At 38.4% G+C, this 19,523-nt stretch overlaps 1 protein-coding gene across 1 annotated transcript in view; it reads right to left on the bottom strand.

Moving 5' to 3' along the window:
• Positions 1–241: 241 nt before the first annotated feature.
• The window catches only part of UBE2U (ubiquitin conjugating enzyme E2 U), a 34,392-nt gene continuing 15,110 nt past the window's right edge, over positions 242–19,523 (bottom strand). Inside the window, exons 6-8 of the mRNA XM_030326071.1 lie at positions 17,519–17,567; positions 7,769–7,857; positions 242–327 (exon numbers count right to left, since the gene is read on the bottom strand). Of these exons, the coding sequence (XP_030181931.1) occupies positions 242–327; positions 7,769–7,857; positions 17,519–17,567 (224 nt within the window). The remainder of the gene's footprint in view (positions 328–7,768; positions 7,858–17,518; positions 17,568–19,523) is intronic.

Here is a 19,523-nt window from a genome sequence, read left to right as displayed (position 1 = left end):
TAAACCCATTTTTGCTGGTCAAATAAATTTTAAAGGTTAACAGTAGCAAAGATATTTCCCACCTAGGTTCATAGGAAAGGGAAAAAGATGCTTCTTATTCTCGTTCTTATGTTTAGAAAAGGGCATCCGTTGTTACTTCCAAAGACTTCTTTTGATGGTTCAGCTAGACAGTAGAAAGTAGAATGTAGAAAGTAGAAAGTAGAATGATAGATGTTTTGAGTTAAGAAGATAATCAAATTACTTACTTTAGATTCCATTGTCTAGGATGTTTCAATTCAAGTTTCTTCCATTTATGATATTCTCCAATAAAATGTGGATCTTCAGGCACTGAAATTAGAGTTTTGAAAAAGGTTCAAAGTTTAAAATAATTCACTTTTCATTAAGTTGATATGTGGCAATGATGTACACTATATAGTTCAAGCCAAATTACAATGCTCACTTTCCAAATTTCTTCCTTTTACTTGAACTTTGTATTATTGGATATTTGAAATAAGTAGATTTTTCTTCAAAATTTCCATTATAATGACATTTGTTTATATATCTTTTATAGTAATGAAGAAGGTGTTAAAATAACTACAGACACCACAGTTTAACAAAATTCAAACTCAGCACCAGAAGTAAAAATATAAAAGTGACATTATAGGTCTTGATCTTTCACAAAGCAAGAATCTACAATGGATGATCATCCATTCCAGCCTCTGAATGAATCCCTTGCCAACGACAGAAAACTCTCCTCTCTGTTGTTGGGAAACTGCCTTTTCCATTGCCAGACAGTAAGGTCACAATGTCTTTCCTTAACCTGAGTGCTGAGTCTTTACTGGTCCTAGTTCAGATCTCTGCAGTAATACTGACCAGGTTCATCCCTTCCCCATGTGAGAGAGTCCTAAAATTTGAAGATACCTATCAGAGCCTCAGTTCCCTCAACTTTATCTTAAGATATGGTTTTCTAGGGACCTAATCATCCTCACCATCCTGGTGGTGAACTTTGCTAACATTCCTATTAAAGTTTACGTCCAGAACTGGCTCTGGATCTTGATTTCTTTTGAATAGCAAAGATTTAAGTGGGTTACTACCTCTCTTGATCTGTGTGCTATGCTTCTATCACTTCAGCTCAGATCTGCATTAATATTTTCTGAAAATCAAAGTACACAATTGCCTCATATGTTTGTGGTTAATTATAAGCCTTATGCCTTCAATAACATTAACAAAAAATTTACTGAAAGTCAGATCATACACACAAACATATCTATCTATCTATCTATCTATCTATCTATCTATCTATCTATCATCTATCATCTCCCTGTTTCTTGTAATTGTCCTGGGTTTATAGTCTTGAACTATTTAACCAACTAGATGCTCTCCTCCAGTCTTATCTGGAGCTTCCTTCTAAACAATGATTGATTGATTAACTGTTGCTAGTTTGGTGAATTATGTCATTGATAGAAACATTTAAATTGAATAGCTCTCATTTTCTTCTATTAATATTATTTTAGCCAGCAGTGTTCCTGTCTATTCTTTGATTTCTTTTCCTCCTTCAAACACACACAAGTACACATACATACATGCTCTTTTTTTAAATTTTTTAAACGTTTATTTATTTTTGAGACAGAGAGAGACAGAGCATGAACGGGGGAGGGGCAGAGAGAGAGGGAGACACAGAATCTGAAACAGGCTCCAGGCTCTGAGCAGTCAGCACAGAGCCTGACACGGGGCTCGAACTCACGGACCGCGAGATCGTGACCTGAGCCGAAGTCGGACGCTTAACTGACTGAGCCACCCCGGCACCCCGCATACATACATGCTCTTATAGGCTTTATACTTCATACTCCTACTTCTACTATTTGGATTTATACTTCTCCCTTCCTTTATATTAAGGAAGCAAATATGAGCTCCTTAAGGTTCTTAGTGAGGTCTCACTATTTCCTTTAGATGATTATAATAACTACTAACAGAGTTAATAGTACTTACTGCACATTGGGCATCTGTAAAGAAGGTACGTAGTGGTTACCATTGCAATATACACTTTACAGATGAACAAACAGAAAATTTGAGTAATGTCTTCTCATTGGGACTATTCACTACCACTTAGATGAAATTTAAATTTGAGGATTCTATTCAAGGATAATTCATGTTGCCTTATTTTTTTTGAAATTGCCCTTCCTACATTTTCTATTTGAATATGTACATCAGTCTCTTCCTTATATATTATGAAACCCCAAATGGCATGGTCATCCTTCCTGGAATATTTCCATTAATTTTATATCACTGACTCATTTTCTTCATTGCTTTCTCTACTGAGAGCTGAAAATTGCCACAGTATTTGTACAGACTTTTATTTTAATGCTTCCTATTTTATCCCCATAATTTTCTCATTCACCTGTTCTTGTACCATCTGATCATAAACTTCTCAAAAAGCTTATCATAATATGTATGTATCTAGACATAGAAGATGCTAAATGAGTGATATTGATAGGAGGGAAATAATTAAGGGGCGGGGGGATGTGAGAGCGAGCAGGAGGAAAGGACCAGTGAAATTTCGCCATTTCTTGAAGCTAAAATTCCCCATCATGACCATATCTTGTCTTTGTGGCAGTTCTGTAGTCTCTGGTAGAAAATCATCTATTGACTCCATGATAAACTTCTTTCTTCCCTTCCTTCTAGGATAACTGGGCGTCACCTTTACTTTGTTTTTGCCATGACACATTTCTTATGCAACATCTGTATAGGTTGATCTACATTTTTTTCCACTGCTGGGACTGTCACATCCAAAGAAATGTAGTAGCATCAATTTGCCTTAGCATGCTTTGTTTTCACATGTATTATCTCATACTACCATAGAACAACTTAAAATAGATTGGAATGTTTCTTTCAATGAATAGAAATTTAAAAATGAGGTACAAAGATTTAAGTGACTAACCTAAATTCACTTAACTGTAAGTGGCAGAACTAGTACAGGGCAACTTCCAACATCATACTCTTCCCACTGCAGCCTTTCCAACCTTGGTTGCACATTGTAATCACCTGGGGAGCTTTAAAAACTACTACTGCCAGGTCCTGCTCCCAGAGATCCTGATGTAATTAGTCTGGGGGTGTGCCTTTTACATGGGAATTTTTACAAGTTCCTCTGGTGGTTCTAATGTGTAGTCAAGACTGAGAAGCACTGCATTAGAATTAGATAATGCTGCCTCTTGCATCTAAATGCATTCTGGAGACACTTGCCCTGATTGCTGGCTCAAAGACTCAAAGAATGGAAGTCTTCTAGGGTAAAAGCAAACATCCCCATGATGCTTCAGGGTGTCTGGTCTGTCTGATGACAGCAAACAAACACCAGGAAGCCTCCACTCAGTATTACAGGGTACACTGGTCTGAAGGGATTTTTTTTCCTTTAACATAAACATTTCCTTATGGGAATCATATTCTGTCATTAAAGGTGCTGTTACCCACAACCATATGTATTCGTTTGTTCTCTGCCAAACTTTTATTTGCCATTCTATACTGATGGATAGAGAACAGAGGATCATCAGTGCATTTCCCCATATGATTGCCTATGATTATAAACTAATAATCATAATTATTGAAAAATGTACTGCATATACTGCAGAGTTTGAATTTACATCTCAGGCTATAGAGAGACAGCATTTTTATATAATATTATGGAGGCAGTTTTAGTATGTGAAAAAGAGCAATAAATGTAGAGTCAGAGGAATTGGTTCAAGTCAAGAGTCAGAACCTACTTGTACTAATAATAAGCACACTTACTGAGCACTCACTATGTGCTAGGCACTGTTGTAAGTACTTCAGTGCTATGAGGTACGTGCTATAATTACTCTCATTTTACAGACGAGGGAACTGACAGAGAGGATAAGAAACTTACCCAAGGTCACACAGCTACTAAATGGAAGAACCAGGATTAAATATCAGCAATTTGGTTCCAGAATTTACACTCTTTATCAATGTATAATATCCCCTCTTACCTGTGTGACCTTAGGTAAATTTCTTAGCTGCTCTTGGTCTTGGTTTTTTCATCTGTAAAACAGAGTGATGACAGTAATAATGCCTGGTTCATAGTGTTGACATACTACTATACATGACATATATTGGTTGACAAATGAATAAAAGAATAAGATTGGGATGATCACAAAATAATGGAGAGTATACTTTGTAAACTGTATTGTGCATGTATGCACTTACCATTATTTTGGCACACATAACTATGGGTAGATTTGTTGCACAAAGATATGGAAAAGAGTTAATACCCCAAATCAAAATACAACCACTCATCAATATTCATAAAAAAGCTTTCAAAAATATGCACAAGAATTTCATAATCTTTCCAGTGATAAGGATGTAACTGTAGAAGCTGAAGTTATTAGAAGTTTCCCTTTGATTTCTCAGTGCTTGAAGAAGCATTCTATATGAAAGCTTAATCTTTATTACACACAAAATTAGGCCGTTAAAAAAGAGTATTGGATCTCATCTAGCTGAATTATCCAAAGACAAAATGGCCAGCAGCATATGTAAGGTTTAAATTTAAATTCAATTAAAAAAATGTTTATTTATTTTGAGAGAGAGTGTGTAAGCATGCAAGCAGGGGGAGGGGAAAACAGAGAGGGAGAGAGACTATCCCAAGCAGGCTCTGCACTGTAAGTACAGAGCTTGATACCTACACCGGGCTCAATCTTACCAATCATGAGATCATGACCTGAGCCAAAATCAAGAGTTGGATGCTTGACCGACTGAGCCACCCAGGCACCCCTAAGTTTAATTTGTAAAAATAAAATGCTTATTATTACTGAAGGAAACCTCCTGAAACATTCTTATAACAAATCCCTAGAAGAAGAATAGGCAGGGTGATTGTGAAATCTTGTTCCAAAGGTTAGAATCAAAGTCTCTGAAATTCTTCTGAGCTAGAGGTAGCCACTAAAGCTCACAAAAAGGGTTGAATTACATACTAAGTTAGTGATAGATGTAGAAAGGAGAACCAAGTTAAACATTTTGGTGGCAAGTCTTTTAAAGAAGAAACTGTAGTCAGTGGTGCTTAATTAATTTCTTTCATTTTTAGTTGTTGTTTATTGCAACACAATTATTTCCAAATTTCTTTAAGTTCTGGCATGTGCCACTATTATTATTAGTAGTAGTAGTAGTAGGCTTCATGCCCAGTGAAGAACCCAAGGTGGAGCTCAAACCCACAATCATGTGAGATCATGACCTGAGCCAAGATCAAGAGTCAGACATTCAACCGACTGAGCCACCCAGGTGCCCCTATTTTTTTTTTTCTTAGTAGTTTGGAGTTTCCAAATGTTTCTGTATATTTACATGTTATTCCAAAAAGCACCATTCTTCTTCTTCTTCTTCTCCTCCTCCTTTTTTTTTTTTTAAGAGAAAAAGAGAGCATGTGAGTGGGGGAAAGGGGCAGAGAGAAAGAGAATCTTAAGCAGGTTCCACACTCAGTGAAGAACCTGGGATCATTACCTGAGCTGAAACCAAGAGTCAGTTGCTCAGCAAACTGGGTCACCCAGGTGCCTCTTCCATAAAGCACCATTCTAAACCAGTTTGTTTGTTTTATGGTTGAAGGAGTTGGATGTTGAGTTGTTCCCTAGAATGTGCCAATTGCCTCTCTACCCCTTGTTTGTTAAGGGTTCCTGCCCTCCTGGAACCTATCTGAGTTCCTCGGTGCCTCCACATAGGAGGTACTCAAGATGTGTTTGCCGAGTTTACTAAGCAGGACCCAAACACATATCTTTGAAATGAAGTAAATATTCATGTACTCTGGTATCAAAAGTAATAAAATTCTTTATAGTGCTAGAGTTGCTAAAGATTGTGTTTCTTAAAGCACCTTTAATCATTTTTCTTAACCACAAATCTATGATAAGTGAGGAAGGTAATATGTGATCACAAAATAGTAACAAACATCCTGAAAGAACATGTAATTTCTTAGAAGTTATTGATCTAATTTATCTTTTTAATATTTGTTAAGCTTAGTATTGTTTTGTTCTCTAATTTGTGTCTTAAAACTACACACTTTTTTTTTTTGGTGATATTTTGTTCTATTGAAACCAAATATGAGCCTATCACAATGGTGAGGTGCAAGTCGATGAGACCACAATTAAGGCAGTGGTCATCGGGATGGAGTGGAAAGGGAAACATTTTTTTTTTTCTTTAGAGCGGGGGAAGGGGGTAGAGGGAGAGAGAGAGAGTATCTTAAGCAGGAGCCCTACATGGGGTTTGATCCCACAATCCTGGGATCATGACCCAAGCGGAAATCAACAGTCGGTCATTCAACCGACTGAGCCACCCAGGTGCCCTGAAGGAGGAACTTTCTTAATGTTGTAGGAGATAAAGTAAACAAGGCTTAATCTGGGAGACAGAGAGTTCTAGGAAATGTCTTTGATTCTGGTTTAGGCAAGTAAATGCAATAATGGTGATCTACCCCTAACCCAGAGAGCTAATAAAGGAGGGAGGCTAAGTTTTGGGGCAAGATAATGAATTCGCTTTGGGATATCTTAAGTAGGAGATGCCTGTAACACATGTAGGTGGGATGTCCAATGCACAGTTATAAATATGCATGCAGAATTCAGAAGAGGCGTTGGCTAGAAATGAGGCTTTGAGAATTATTGGCAGGTAGGCTAATGAAAACCATGGTGATAGCTGAGGTCTCTCAAAGAGAGTGGGCAGAGAGAACTGAATGAAGAAGATTTTGCTAGAGGTGCCTGGGTGGCTCAGTCAGTTGAGTGTCTGACTCTTAACTTCCCATTGGGTCATGATCCCATGGTCGTGAGATCATACCCGCATTGGGCCCCATGTCGGGCTCCAAGCTGAGTGTAAAGCCTGCTTGGGATTCTCTTTCTCTTTTGTTCCCTCTCTGCCCCTCCCCCACTCGCACGTGCTTTGTCTCTCTCTCTCTCTCTCTAATAAAAAAAAGTTTTTGCTAAAGAAAGAGGCAGGGGAGCACTGAGGAGGGGAGGAGACAAACCATGGATGATGGTGTCATCTAACCCAAGGAGGGCATAGCAAATGAGAGTACAAGTAAAGATAAAGACTAAAAGGTTGGGGCGCCTGGCTGGCTCGGTTGTTGTGACTCTTGATCTCAGGGTTGTGAGTTTGAGCACCACACCGGGCGAGGAGCCCACTTAAAATTAAAAAAGAAGGTTATCACTGAGCCTGGGAGTTAGGATGTCATGGGTAACTTCAGAATGCATCATTTCAGCAGGACAGACTGGATAACCTACTTGGATCCAAATAATTAAACAGCACACAAAAGATTCAATTAAATAAGACCAGTAAGCTGTCTGGCTCTCCCCTTTTGCCCTTTTGGCTCCTAATGTATGATGGCAACAGGTGATTCGTCCCTAGGTTGATCACTGAAAGCCCTAGGCTCATATGTTTTCTTGTTGTCTTTCTACTTAATACTCTCTCTGGCTTTGAGGATAATTGTGTTTAGAATCAAAAAGGCTCCTCTTGCTATGAAGGCTTCTTTTTGGGGTGAAGGGAGTAAAGTAAGCCTCATGAGACTGAGGACTTCATCTTTTATTCCTCCAAATGTCTATCTTTCATTCTGGCTTTTAAGAAGACTGCAGTCCAGGGCTCTGTACAAAAGAGGAACCAAATTAATAGATGTTGAATGATTCATATATAGAGGCAACAGAGAAGTTTATCACCTTCAGATTACAAATATATGTCAATTAGTCTTTGAAAGCAAGACAAGTTGAGAATAATTAAGAGATTAATATATACCAAAAGGACATAAGATAAGGCTAGATCACCTTACATGGACTTCTATAATACTCTGTGGCTTTGGATGTGGCTATTCCAGACCATGTCTTGTAGTAATCATTAAATGAGACTGCCTTAGTTGATCTGAAAATATACATAAAAATCAGGCAATGAGTATTTGCAAGTTTGCTTTTTAAAATTATTTTATCAGATTGGACAGTTTCAGATAACAATATCTTGCCATAAGACAGTAAACTCATTTGCAGTTTCTAATAAGTGATCTAACATTAATTTCTGCACTAACACATAAAAATCACAAAAAGAAAATCTTGCCAAACATATTTCAAAGATAAATGTAAAATGTGCATCCATGTGCATATTATAAAGAGAAAAATAAAGGTTTAAGATATCTGCCTTTCATGACTAACATCAAAAAAAGAATTTTAAGAAAAGCATCAGATTTGCATGTTTTCTCTTTCTTCAATAAACGGTTTTCTTAAATATCTATGCCAAATTTTAGTAAAATCACCTTTATTTCCCTTTTATAATGAGGAAAAATAAAACACCAGAATTGAGATCAGTTTAATTTTCACACAAAATCTGGCCATTTTCATAGAGGGGGGAAAAACCCAACTCTTTTCTAGTAATCTTGCCTGCACTTTTCCTTCCCTGTGCTAACATTACTTTATCCTAATGGTAGAGCAAAGATTGTTAGAAAATACTGAACAGGAACCGTGAAGCAGTCACTTAAATGGCTACATTTTCAACCTTTTTTTATACCAACATTTTGACTGCAGAGATCCTCAACACTCTACAAACAAAACATGACTTTGGGATATTTTCAGATGTGTGAAATCACCAATTAACTGGCTTACATAGATGCTGCATCAGATATAAAAGACCTTATGTCTGTTTTCTTTGAAGTTCTTAGCTCTTCGGAACAAGTGACTTTTCAGTTAGAACAAGTACACCAGCATTAATTTTCCTAGGTGAATTGTAGCTACCTTGAAGTAAATATCGGACTCAATTTTGAAATGGATGGTACAATAGCTAAATTGTTTAATGCGTTCATTTATTTAAGTGATAATTACAGACACATCATTTTAAGAGTAACATTTTTCAAATGCGTTATTGCTTTTGCAATCACACGTAAGTAGAAATCTGAAACTGGGTGAAGATAAATTAATCACCGCTATTATGGCTCCCAGAGCTGCGTGCGGAGCTTTACACCAGTAAATGACATATTAAACTAACATTAATTTTGCCAACGAAATGTTTCAGCATTTGGCAAGAGAGGTAACAAAATGAAAGGCTGCATTATATCTCCTGCATGAAGAAGCTGGTGATCAATTTGCTGTCACAGATCATTTAGCAGACAACAATGACCCAAGAGGAAGGAAACTGTCAACACACTGTCTCGTGAAAAAAAAATACACCATCTTTAGACACAATCGTCTCCATTGTTTTTTTGTCTGTTTGACGATGACCCATGACCCTCTCCCTTCCCAGTGGTGTCCTGTTCAATTTCAAACTGTTAGCCTTCAGGGGCTTTCTTTTCTTCCCCAGAATAATTTAAAATATTCCTCAAAAAAGGTGTAACCTCAGTATAGTTTGAATACACAAAGCAGAATGTCTTAAACATTTGAGAAAATTTGCATTTCCAATTCTGTAAAAGAAACAGCCCCTTAAAATAAGAGAACAGTAACTATTTTTACGGTAATTCAGATAAGCGACTAAGTTTACAGGGAATTATACAAACTACACGTGTTTATAATTTGAAACATGGACAGGAATTTACTGAGTATTATCATTGGCATTATGAATATGAAAAAGCAGGAGATATAATTTTAAACTGAACCTTAGAGCCTATTAGCCTATTGGGAAAATAAGATATATACCCAAACTGGCAAATAGAATAGCTCTATGTTTAACACATAAAGTGTTACATCATTTAACAGAGACATTTGGAGATGACAATGACAGATAGTTCTTTGGCAGTGGCAGCAAGCTAAAAAGGTCGGAAGAGGGAGGTGTGACTTTGTCTCGGAGGCTTTAGGGAAGGAGTCACCTGGGATATGAACCTGGAAGAGATGGAAGCATTTTAGGCCAGGAGACGAGTATTAGCAATAGCTTGGATGGGAAGGAGCACAGTGTGTGCACATGCACATGTGTACAGACCACGTTGAGGGAAGAGACAATAATGACAAGAGAACCGACCATAGTGGAGAGTTCCAATTTCAGAGCAATTGGAATTGGACAAAATAGTTGAAAGTGGGCAATGCAGGATCTTCAGATTTAGGCAGAGAATGGGTTAGAGTTGATTCAGTATTCTGATTTATTGGGTGATAGACAGCAATCAGAAGTTCTTGAATAAGGCAAATAAATTATGGAACGAGTGTGTAAGTTTTTTCTGGCTTTAGTATGCAGGGTGGAGCATATAAGAGACCAAATGCAGGCAGACAAGCTAGGAAACAGATGCAGAAATTCAGGCAAGAAACGCAGAGCCAATAGAGGGTGGGAGCAGAGACTGCGAAAGGGAGGAGACGAACCTCTGACACAATAAATGAAATGACTGGACTGGTTTTCTGATAGGGTGTGTGAAAGGTGAAGGAATCTGGGGGTCAAATATTCTTCTAAAGGCCGGAAGACCATTTAGTTTTGCTATTAACAGAAGGCATCTACAGAGTCTGAAGTAAAATATGAGTTTAAACTTAAACATGGGTTTTAGGTGATGACCCTTAGGAGTGTGACTGAGAAATTGAGACTGGAAATAAGAGATTAGGGTCAAATCAACATAAAGGTTGATAGATGATGCCATTAGGGAAAACAAACATAGAAAGAGTAAGTAAGTGTTTAGAAAAGAAAGATCAGAAGCCAATTCAGAGTTAAGAGGAGCCAGTGAAGGAAACAAAAAGGATCATAAAGGGAAGAAGAGAGTCAAGGTAGTGTTACTTCATGGAAGCAATAACCCACCCATAACCCAAGCCTACTGACTAAACCCCTACAAATCTCTGGATATTTAGTTATGTAGCATCATGATTAAGAGTACAGGCTCTGGAATCATCTGGCGTGTGTTAAAACACTCAGGTACTGCTACTTGTTAGCTGTGTGACTCCGGGCAGACAATAATTTCACTCCTGTTTCTTCACGTATAAAATTAACTTAGAACTTTCTCCAGTGGTTGTGGTGAGCATTCAGTGAAGTCTTCCATGGGAACAGCCAGGCAGGGAGTTTAGCATCCCTTAACCCTCAGTGTCAGCTACAGCTGCTTCTCTCCATTGCTCTGAATAAGTATCTCATCATTTCTCTTCTGCAAACTCTAAGCAGCTTCCTAATTGTTTTTCTGTCTCTCCCTATTCCAGATTATCATGCATCTGCTTGCAAACCATGTTTGGTGACTTAATTCTACAGGATAAAGTCTAAACACTTTCAAATAGAACTCGAGGTGTGTTAGCATCTGGCTATTTCCAACCGTTTCTTCCACCATCATCTGCACGTACAGAGGCTCCGTCATATGGAACTTCCTGCTGATCCTGAGTTTGCCACATATTACATTTCTGTATGTGTGCAAGCAGTCCTATCTAAAGACTCGTTTGTCTCCTGTGCCTGTCCAACTCTTACTTACCAAGGTTCCAGTCCAATAAAAATAGTATGTATATGAAGGCTGTCACAGTGGACATTGTGGTCGCCTCTCCAACAGTAACTATTCCATTCCTCCCCCTCACATACATGCCATTCAGCCTGACAGGACTGACCTCCACCCTGACTCTAAGTCAGGGCCTGATGGGTTTAAGGCTTTCTGACAATGGGAACTGTTTAGGGACAGGAACACGACCTAGAAAGATCCAGTCAGACTGAAATTTATTCTCACTTTCCAGTGAATCCTGATAACTGGCAGTGTCAATCCTCTTTGTTCTTCTTCAAGATTGTCTTGTTATCCTAAAATCCTTTGCATTTTTAGATATACTTTAAAACCATCCTGTTAATTTCCAGGGGAAAAAAACTGCTGAGATTTTGACTGAGATTGAATTGAATCTACAGACTAATTTGGAAAGAACTGACATTGCAATAATACTCAGTCTCTCCCAAGTCACAAACTTTGTATATCTATTTCTTTAGGTCTTTTAAAATTTCTCCCAGATACATTTTGTGGGTATTGGCATAGATGTCTTTTGTTATGTTTTGATGCTATTGTAATGGTATTTCTAACACTTCCATTTCTATGTATTGATTGCTAGTATATAAAAATATAGTTGCTTTTTTAAATGTTCATCTTCTATCCAGGGGTCTAGCTAAATTCACTTATTAATTTTCGAGCTTTGTATATTCATTTGGATTTTACTATTATATAATCCCATTATCTGTGAATAAAGATGGTTTACTTCCTCCTTTCCAAACTTTATAACTTTTCTTCCTGGCTTCATTGCACTGGCTAGGACTTCTAGCACAGTGCTGAATAGAAGTGGTGATAATGGACATACTTGTCTCATTAAACTCAGGAGGAAAGCATTCAACATTTCACATCTGAGTATGAGGTTTGCCATTGGATTTTTATAGATTTTCTTTATTGGAATAAGGAATTTCTTCTCTATTCCTACTTTGGTGAGAATTTTTATCATGAATGGGTGATAAATTTTAGCAAATACTTTTTCCTGATTCGTTGAGATCATTTTATGTTTTTTTTCCTTTATTTGGTTAACTTCGTGAGTTCTGCTGATTTAAAAATTTTAACCCAACCTGGCTTTTCTGAAATGAAGCCCTCTTAGTCATGATGTATTACCCCTTTTTATGTATCAGTGGATTCAATTTGCTAATATTTTGATTAGGCTTTATGCTTCTGTGTTTATGAGAGGTTATGGCCTATAATTTTTCTTTCGTGTAATAATCTCAGATTTTAGAATCAGACTTTGCATCACACTCTCCAGTTCCATCCACGTTGCTACAAAAGGCCATATTTCATTTTTTCTCATTGCCACGTAGTATTCCATTGTGTATATATACCACAATTTCTTTATCCATTCATCAGTTGATGGACATTTAGGCTCTTTCCATAATTTGGCTATTGTTGAGAGTGCTGCTATGAACATTGGGGTACAAGTGCCCCTATGTATCAGTACTCCTGTATCCCTTGGAACTGGAGAGTGTGATGCTAAGTGAAATAAGCCATACAGAGAAAGACAGATACCATATGGTTTCACTCTTATGTGGATCCTGAGAAACTTAACAGGAACCCATGGGGGAGGGGAAGGAAAAAAAAAAAAAAAGAGGTTAGAGTGGGAGAGAGCCAAAGCATAAGAGACTGTTAAAAACTGAGAACAAACTGAGGGTTGATGGGGGTGGGAGGGAGGGGAGGGTGGGTGATGGGTATTGAGGAGGGCACCTTTTGGGATGAGCACTGGGTGTTGTATGGAAACCAATTTGTCAATAAATTTCATATATATAAAAAAAAATAAAAATAAATAAAAATAAAAAAAAAGACTTTACAAATAGAATCAGACTTTGGAAGTTTGGAGCTATACCCATTTTCTCTATTCAGCAAAAAAAAATTTGAATACTTTTCTTCAAAAACTTTTTTTTTTAATTTTGAAATACAGGCATACCTCATTATATTGTGCTTTTCAGATACTGCAGTTTTTGCAAATGGAAGGTTTGTGTTAACATTGTGTTAAGCAAATCTGTGCCAGTTTTCCAACAGCTTTTTTTCACTTCCTGTCTCTTTGTCACATTTTGGTAATTCTCACAATATTTCAAACTTTCCCATTATTATATTAGTTATGATGATCTGTGGCCAGTGATCTTTGATGTTACCATGGTAATTATTTTGGGGTGCCATGAACCACACGTGTGCAGTATGGCAAACCTAATCGGTAGATGTGAGTGTTCTGGCTGCTCCACCCACTGGTCGTTCCCCTGTCTCTCTCCCTCTCCTCCAGTCTCCCTATTCTGTGACAGAACAATATTGGAATTAGTCCAACTGATAACCCTGCGATGGTCTCAGCGTTCAGGTGTAAGGAAGAGAAGCAGAAGCTAGACATGACTAAGCTTAGGGAGAAGGCGTATCGAAAGCTGAGATAGGCTGAAAACTAGGCTTCTTGAACCAAACAGCCAAGTTGTGAAGGCAAAGGAGAAGCTCTTGAAGGAAATTAAAAGTGTTACTCCACTGAACACAGGAATGATAGAAAGCAAAACAGCCTTAATGTGGATATGGAGAAAATCTGCATGGTCTGGATGGAAGATCTCACCGACCACAACATTCCCTTAAGACAAAGACCAGTCCAGAGCACGGCGCTAACTCTCTTCATTCCGCGAGGGCTGAGAGAGGTGAAGAAGCTGCCAAAGACAAGTCTGAAGTTGGCAGAGGCTGGTTCAGGGGTTTAAGGAACGAAGCTGTCTCTGTAACATAAAGAAGCAAGGTGAAGCTGCAAGTGCTGATGTGCACACTGCAGCAAGTTCTCCAGAAGGTTTAGCTCAGATACTAACATATGTGATAGTTCATAACCCATCCTTCGCATCCTTTTAATGTTAGTAAGTAAAAGTCTGCAGAATCGTGTCCAAAAAGACACTTCTATTTTCTTGATATCTAGCAACCAATCCCCTTCTCCCTCACAACTTCTAGTTTTGTACCTCAGGTCCTGATACACTTTGGTTGCCCCTGGCATCTGGATTCATTTTTACTTTTTATTCTGGATGTCAAATTACTTTCCCTTGGGTCAGGTGGTGGAGAAATATGCTCTCTCACACTTCCATGCTTCTGAACGCGTTATTCCCTCTGCCTGAATGTCCTCCTCTTGTCTGTAGGTGAATTCCTATTCTCCCTTTAGAAATCACCTCAGGCATCACCTTCTCCTGGAAGCTGGTCTTTATATGCCCCTCCTCCCACTCTGGCAGTCCAAGCTTTAGGAAGATATTTCTTCCTCTATGCTCCTCCAACATCTAGATCTCATCTCTGTAACAGGACTTACTATATTGTAAGTATTAATGTAATAAAACAATTAATAGGTATGGCCCAATGGAATGTTAGATTGCATTGAACAGAGGTAGCACCAGTGTGAGGTGACTTGGTGAAAAAAATATAAGCCTCTAAAGGAGGGCTTTAAAAAAAAGCTACAGGAGAAGAATTTTCTACTCAATATGACTCATTTTAAATATGATTCCCTCTGACTTCAGCATTCCCCCCAGCCGCAATCCTGGTATTAGCCCTGTGGCCTTCCAACTACATCTTTTGGTAGAAGTTGCTCCCTATATGGTCCTATAGGATGGACAGTCAGGCACACTCCCCGCACTATCTTCTCTTCAGAGGAGAGCTTCCAATCCTAGACTATAAATCATGTGAGACCAAAGATTATATATTATTCAGATGTGTGTCCCCAGTATGGGAGCACAGTGTCTATTACAGAGCAAATGCTCAGTGAATGTATTTTAAATAAATGAGTAAGTAGCTGTTCTCCCAGAAGTCGCCCTATATCTTGTTAAGTGGCATCCTACAGCCCATGTGCAAACTTCCCAGGTGATAAGCACAAGCCTAAACCATTTTTAATTACGGAACATCAACTGGATTCCCCTGACTATATTCTACTCAACTGACTAGACTTTACCTATGTTTTGCTTTATCTTTTGGAAACAGGGTCTTAACTGTCTGGCTAGGCCTCTGGAATTCATTTCTGTAGTCAGGTTAATACTTTTAGCTCATAAAGTAGAGTAAAGTCCTAGCATATGGTGCTAGACAGACAATGCTAAGAGCAGCATCTCTTTTGGAATAACTTCTGTGAGACCTCATTGTACAAGTCTACATAAAAACTAAAAACAAGGGGCACCTGGGTGGCTCAGTCAGTTGAGCATCTGACATCGGCTCAGGTCATGATCTCGTGGTTCACGAGTTTGAGCCCCGCATCGAGCTCTGCACTGATAGCTCAGAGCCTCGAGCCTGCTTCAGATTCTGTGTCTCCCTCTCTCTCTGTCCCTCCCATGCTCATGCTCTCTCTCTCAAAAACAAACAAACAAACAAACAAACAAACAAACATTTAAAACATTTTAAAAATTAAAAGCTAGACATAACTGAGCTTTGTCCCATAACAAATGTACCAGGGGTAAACATTTGGAGCCACAGATATATAATAAATTGCAGCCTCCTATATACTAGGAGTGTAGAGTATCATTGAAATATAGATTATATTGCTTCAATTGAGCCCTAGAGATTTCTCTAGAGATTGCAGGCTAGCACTATGGGAACACCACAGATAAGACCTGATTCTGGCTTCATTTATTCTGGGTTTTATTCAGAGGACCAGCCAACGCTGAGACCACAGAAGTTCTGGCCTCCATTTCGCTGCCTTATTAGTAAATGCTGGCACCGTACTTTTATGCACTGCAAATGATTATACCACAAATAGAAAGAGCTTTGTAAAATTCCAGGGACATTCATGTTTTAGAGGAGATAAAACAGTGTTGGCACATTCAACAACTATTTACCACAGGTCCATTTTGTGCCAAGAAGGTAAGTTGCTTCTTTCCATTTGATAAGTTTAAGGGGCAGTGATGTCCTTTACTGAATGCCAACAGGGTGCACTATTTATTAGATTGTACTTGCCTTCCTGAAACTTTCCAAGACTTTCACCAACCGAAGCCACCTGAGTTACCTAACTTGCTCATCTTTTATATAGGGCCGGTCAAGAAAGCGTAAGCTGAAGCAAGTCATTTCAACACTAGTTAACTGTCTTCTATATCTGACTGACTACAAAATTAAGGCTGATGGAAATGCTCAAGAAACTAAATACTGCAGAACTATAAATGAGAACATTGTCCTGTACCTTGTTCAGGTGTTCATGGCTAAACTGTTGCCACATTTTCATGTTATCTCCTAAAAGGTACAATGGATTCATCCCTAACTCCCACCATTTTCTTCTGGGACCTTATATTTCCCTAATTGCTTGGCTTTTTATGATGTGTAAATGGTTTGTGCTCATTATATTGATAACATGTTTTTTCTTTATCCACAATAAAAAATGAAAATTAAAGGAAGAGGCAAGTTCATATAATTACATTAAATTTTAATTTAATAGTCTACAAAGAATTCAATCACTTTTCCACATTCTTCCCAAAAACAAAATTAAGAAAAAAAGCATTGTAAGAGGAAAAGAGATCTACTTCCTTTTCTAGGTTAAAAAGTGAAAATTTGGAGCACCTGGATGACTCAGCCGGTTAAGTGTCTGACTCTCGATTTCAGCTCAGGATATGATCTCATGGTTTGTGAGACGGAGTCCTGTGTCTGACAGCACAGAGCCTGCTTGGGATTCTCTCTCCCTCTCTGTCTACCCCTCCCCTGCTTGTGCTCTCTTTCTCTCTCTCTCAAAAATAAATAAACTGTAAGTAAGTAAGTAAGTAAATAAATAAATAAATAAAGTAAAAATTCAATTATGATAAAAAAGTATAAACCGTTTAAATCAATAGTCCTTTTAGTAAATAAATTGAGGTCATGGGTTCAAGCACCATGTCAGGTGTAGAGATTAAAGAGATAGAGAGAGGAAGGAATGAAAGAAGGAAGGAAGGAAAAAAGGAAGGAATTGACATAGAATATATAAAGAAAAACTTACCTGGGGCACATATGTGGTTCAGTTGGTTAAGCATCCAACTCTTGATTTAGGCTCAAGTCACGATCTCAGAGTCATGAGTTTGAGCCCCATATCAGGCTCTGCACCGACAGCTTGCTTGGGATTCTCTCTGCCCCTCCCCCACTTACACGTGCGTGTGTGCTCTCTCTCTCTCAAAATTAAATAAACATTTTTTTTTTAAAAAAAGAAAAACTTACCTGATAAATTTATCTGGATCTTTAAGTGACTCAGGCCTGTCATCTCTCACTGTAAAGAAAAATATGAAAGGAATCTGGTTGACTTAGAAGAAGGAATAAATGGTTTTATGTACACTCTTTCCAAACCCTCAATAAAATAGTAATAAAAGAAGAAAACTAAAGTATAAAACCTCAAGGAGAGCAACAGAAAAACAGGCAGAAAATCATCAAAGTGAAAGATGTTAAGTGGTAACTGTCTTAGCCAAAAAACTGAAATCAAATGACATGATGAGGGGACACCAATAAAAAGCATATGAATTTACACTTCAGAACCTGGGAAACAATTTAGGAATTGGAGATGCCAGATGCCTCTGACTATGTAATTTGTTGCGCAAACCAGAGCACAGAGTAAAGGGGGGTGTTAGAAATAATTATAGCAGGACTGTCCCAGGCAGTCTGGTGTACATGAACACCCTCGTTACCAGTAAGAGAGACAGGGTCCAGTCCCAAAGAAGATGGCAGGATTTGGCAAGGTCATTGGGACCTCCATCATCTGGGTTTGAGCTCACAGCTTAGCGTGTTCTTGTCAATACGCCAAGGCAGAGACCTGAGACCTAGCTGTTCAGGCTAGACAAACATCACTACGTTATGGAAAGTTTGGGGAATGAGAGGCATTTGCATGTCTGCATACCAAATACCAGGCTTAGGGTTAGGCTTAGGCTTAGGCTAATGAAATTAATTCCAGACCACTGATTATGAGGGAGAAGTCCCCATGTATTTAAGGTATGTACCAGCACGAGGCAGGGCCAAGCCTGCAGATTCTGGACCATAGTGGCTACAACCTAGTAGGCCTGTGGAAGGCAGAACTGATTGCAGCTACTTCGGTTTTTTGGAACAACAGAGAGGAAATTGCCCTTTTCTCTATGAAAGCCCTTCAAATATTTGAAAACAGCTTTTACAGCTGCCTTTTATCATTTCTTCCATTAGCTAAACATACACAGTTTCTTCAGCTCAGGGAATGTGATGCTCCAGATTGAGCATGCTGGTAACTCCAGATGAGGAGTGCAGCACACCAGAGTAGGGTAGGATTTTCATACAACAGGTACCTGGTGGAAAGGCACTTTCTATACCTTAAGTTTGTGATCAAATAAATTCCCCAAGAAGTTTTTCAGGGAGTTCTGCTGCCAAGTCAGCTCTCTCTTATTCTTTCCTGGGAAGTTTTAATGCTCTGATCCCAAATGAATGACTTTATGCTCATCCTATTAAATTTGGAGGCACAAGGGAAGGGGAACGCCTGGGTTGAAGGTCTGACCTCTGCAGCTTGCTCTCTGTGGCCTAGGGCCAACCACTTCACCAGTGACCCTCAGCTTCCTCACTGAGGAAGAGGCTGAGCATCAGATGAATAAATGTGTGTGAAAGCATTTTGTAAACTATGAAGTAAAATCAGGATCTAAGTTTACATGCAGTTTTTCATTCATTCATTCTACAAGTTTTTATTCAATACCTACCAACAGACAGTACACTGGGTACTGAGGGTGTAGTTCTAGCCTATAATCAATGCCTCCAGAGAGGATACAATTTGCTGCCTCTTGAGTTTCTCTTTTATACAATTAACTCTCTGTTCTAGTTTTGGGTTATCTAAAACTATGGTAATTCCTTTTAAGCATTTTCTAGCTCTCTTTATTAATCTTTTAAACTATATGAAAGATGACTCTTGAAGTATTCTAGTGAGACATTTTTTTCAAGTTGTTACAAGTAGTGGCACCTGGGTGGCTCAGTCCGTTGAGTGTCTGACTTCGGTTCAGGTCATGGTCTCATGGCTCATGAGTATGAGCCCTGCATCAGGCTCTGTCTCTCCCTCTCTCTCAAAAATAAATAAACATTAAAAATTTTTTTTCTAAAGTGTTACAAGTAATTTATTCTCACTGGATGAAGTTTTTCACAGAAATCCACATAGTTTGATACCCTCTAATTTAGAACAAGTTTTCTGCTACTTCTCCCCTGCCTCCCACCCCCTTAGCAGCTG

Source organism: Lynx canadensis, chromosome C1 (assembly GCF_007474595.2).
Source record: "Lynx canadensis isolate LIC74 chromosome C1, mLynCan4.pri.v2, whole genome shotgun sequence".
Classification (NCBI taxonomy): Eukaryota; Metazoa; Chordata; class Mammalia; order Carnivora; family Felidae; genus Lynx; species Lynx canadensis.
Note: the sequence above shows the minus strand (reverse complement) of the source record. Positions and strands in the feature narration are given on the sequence as shown.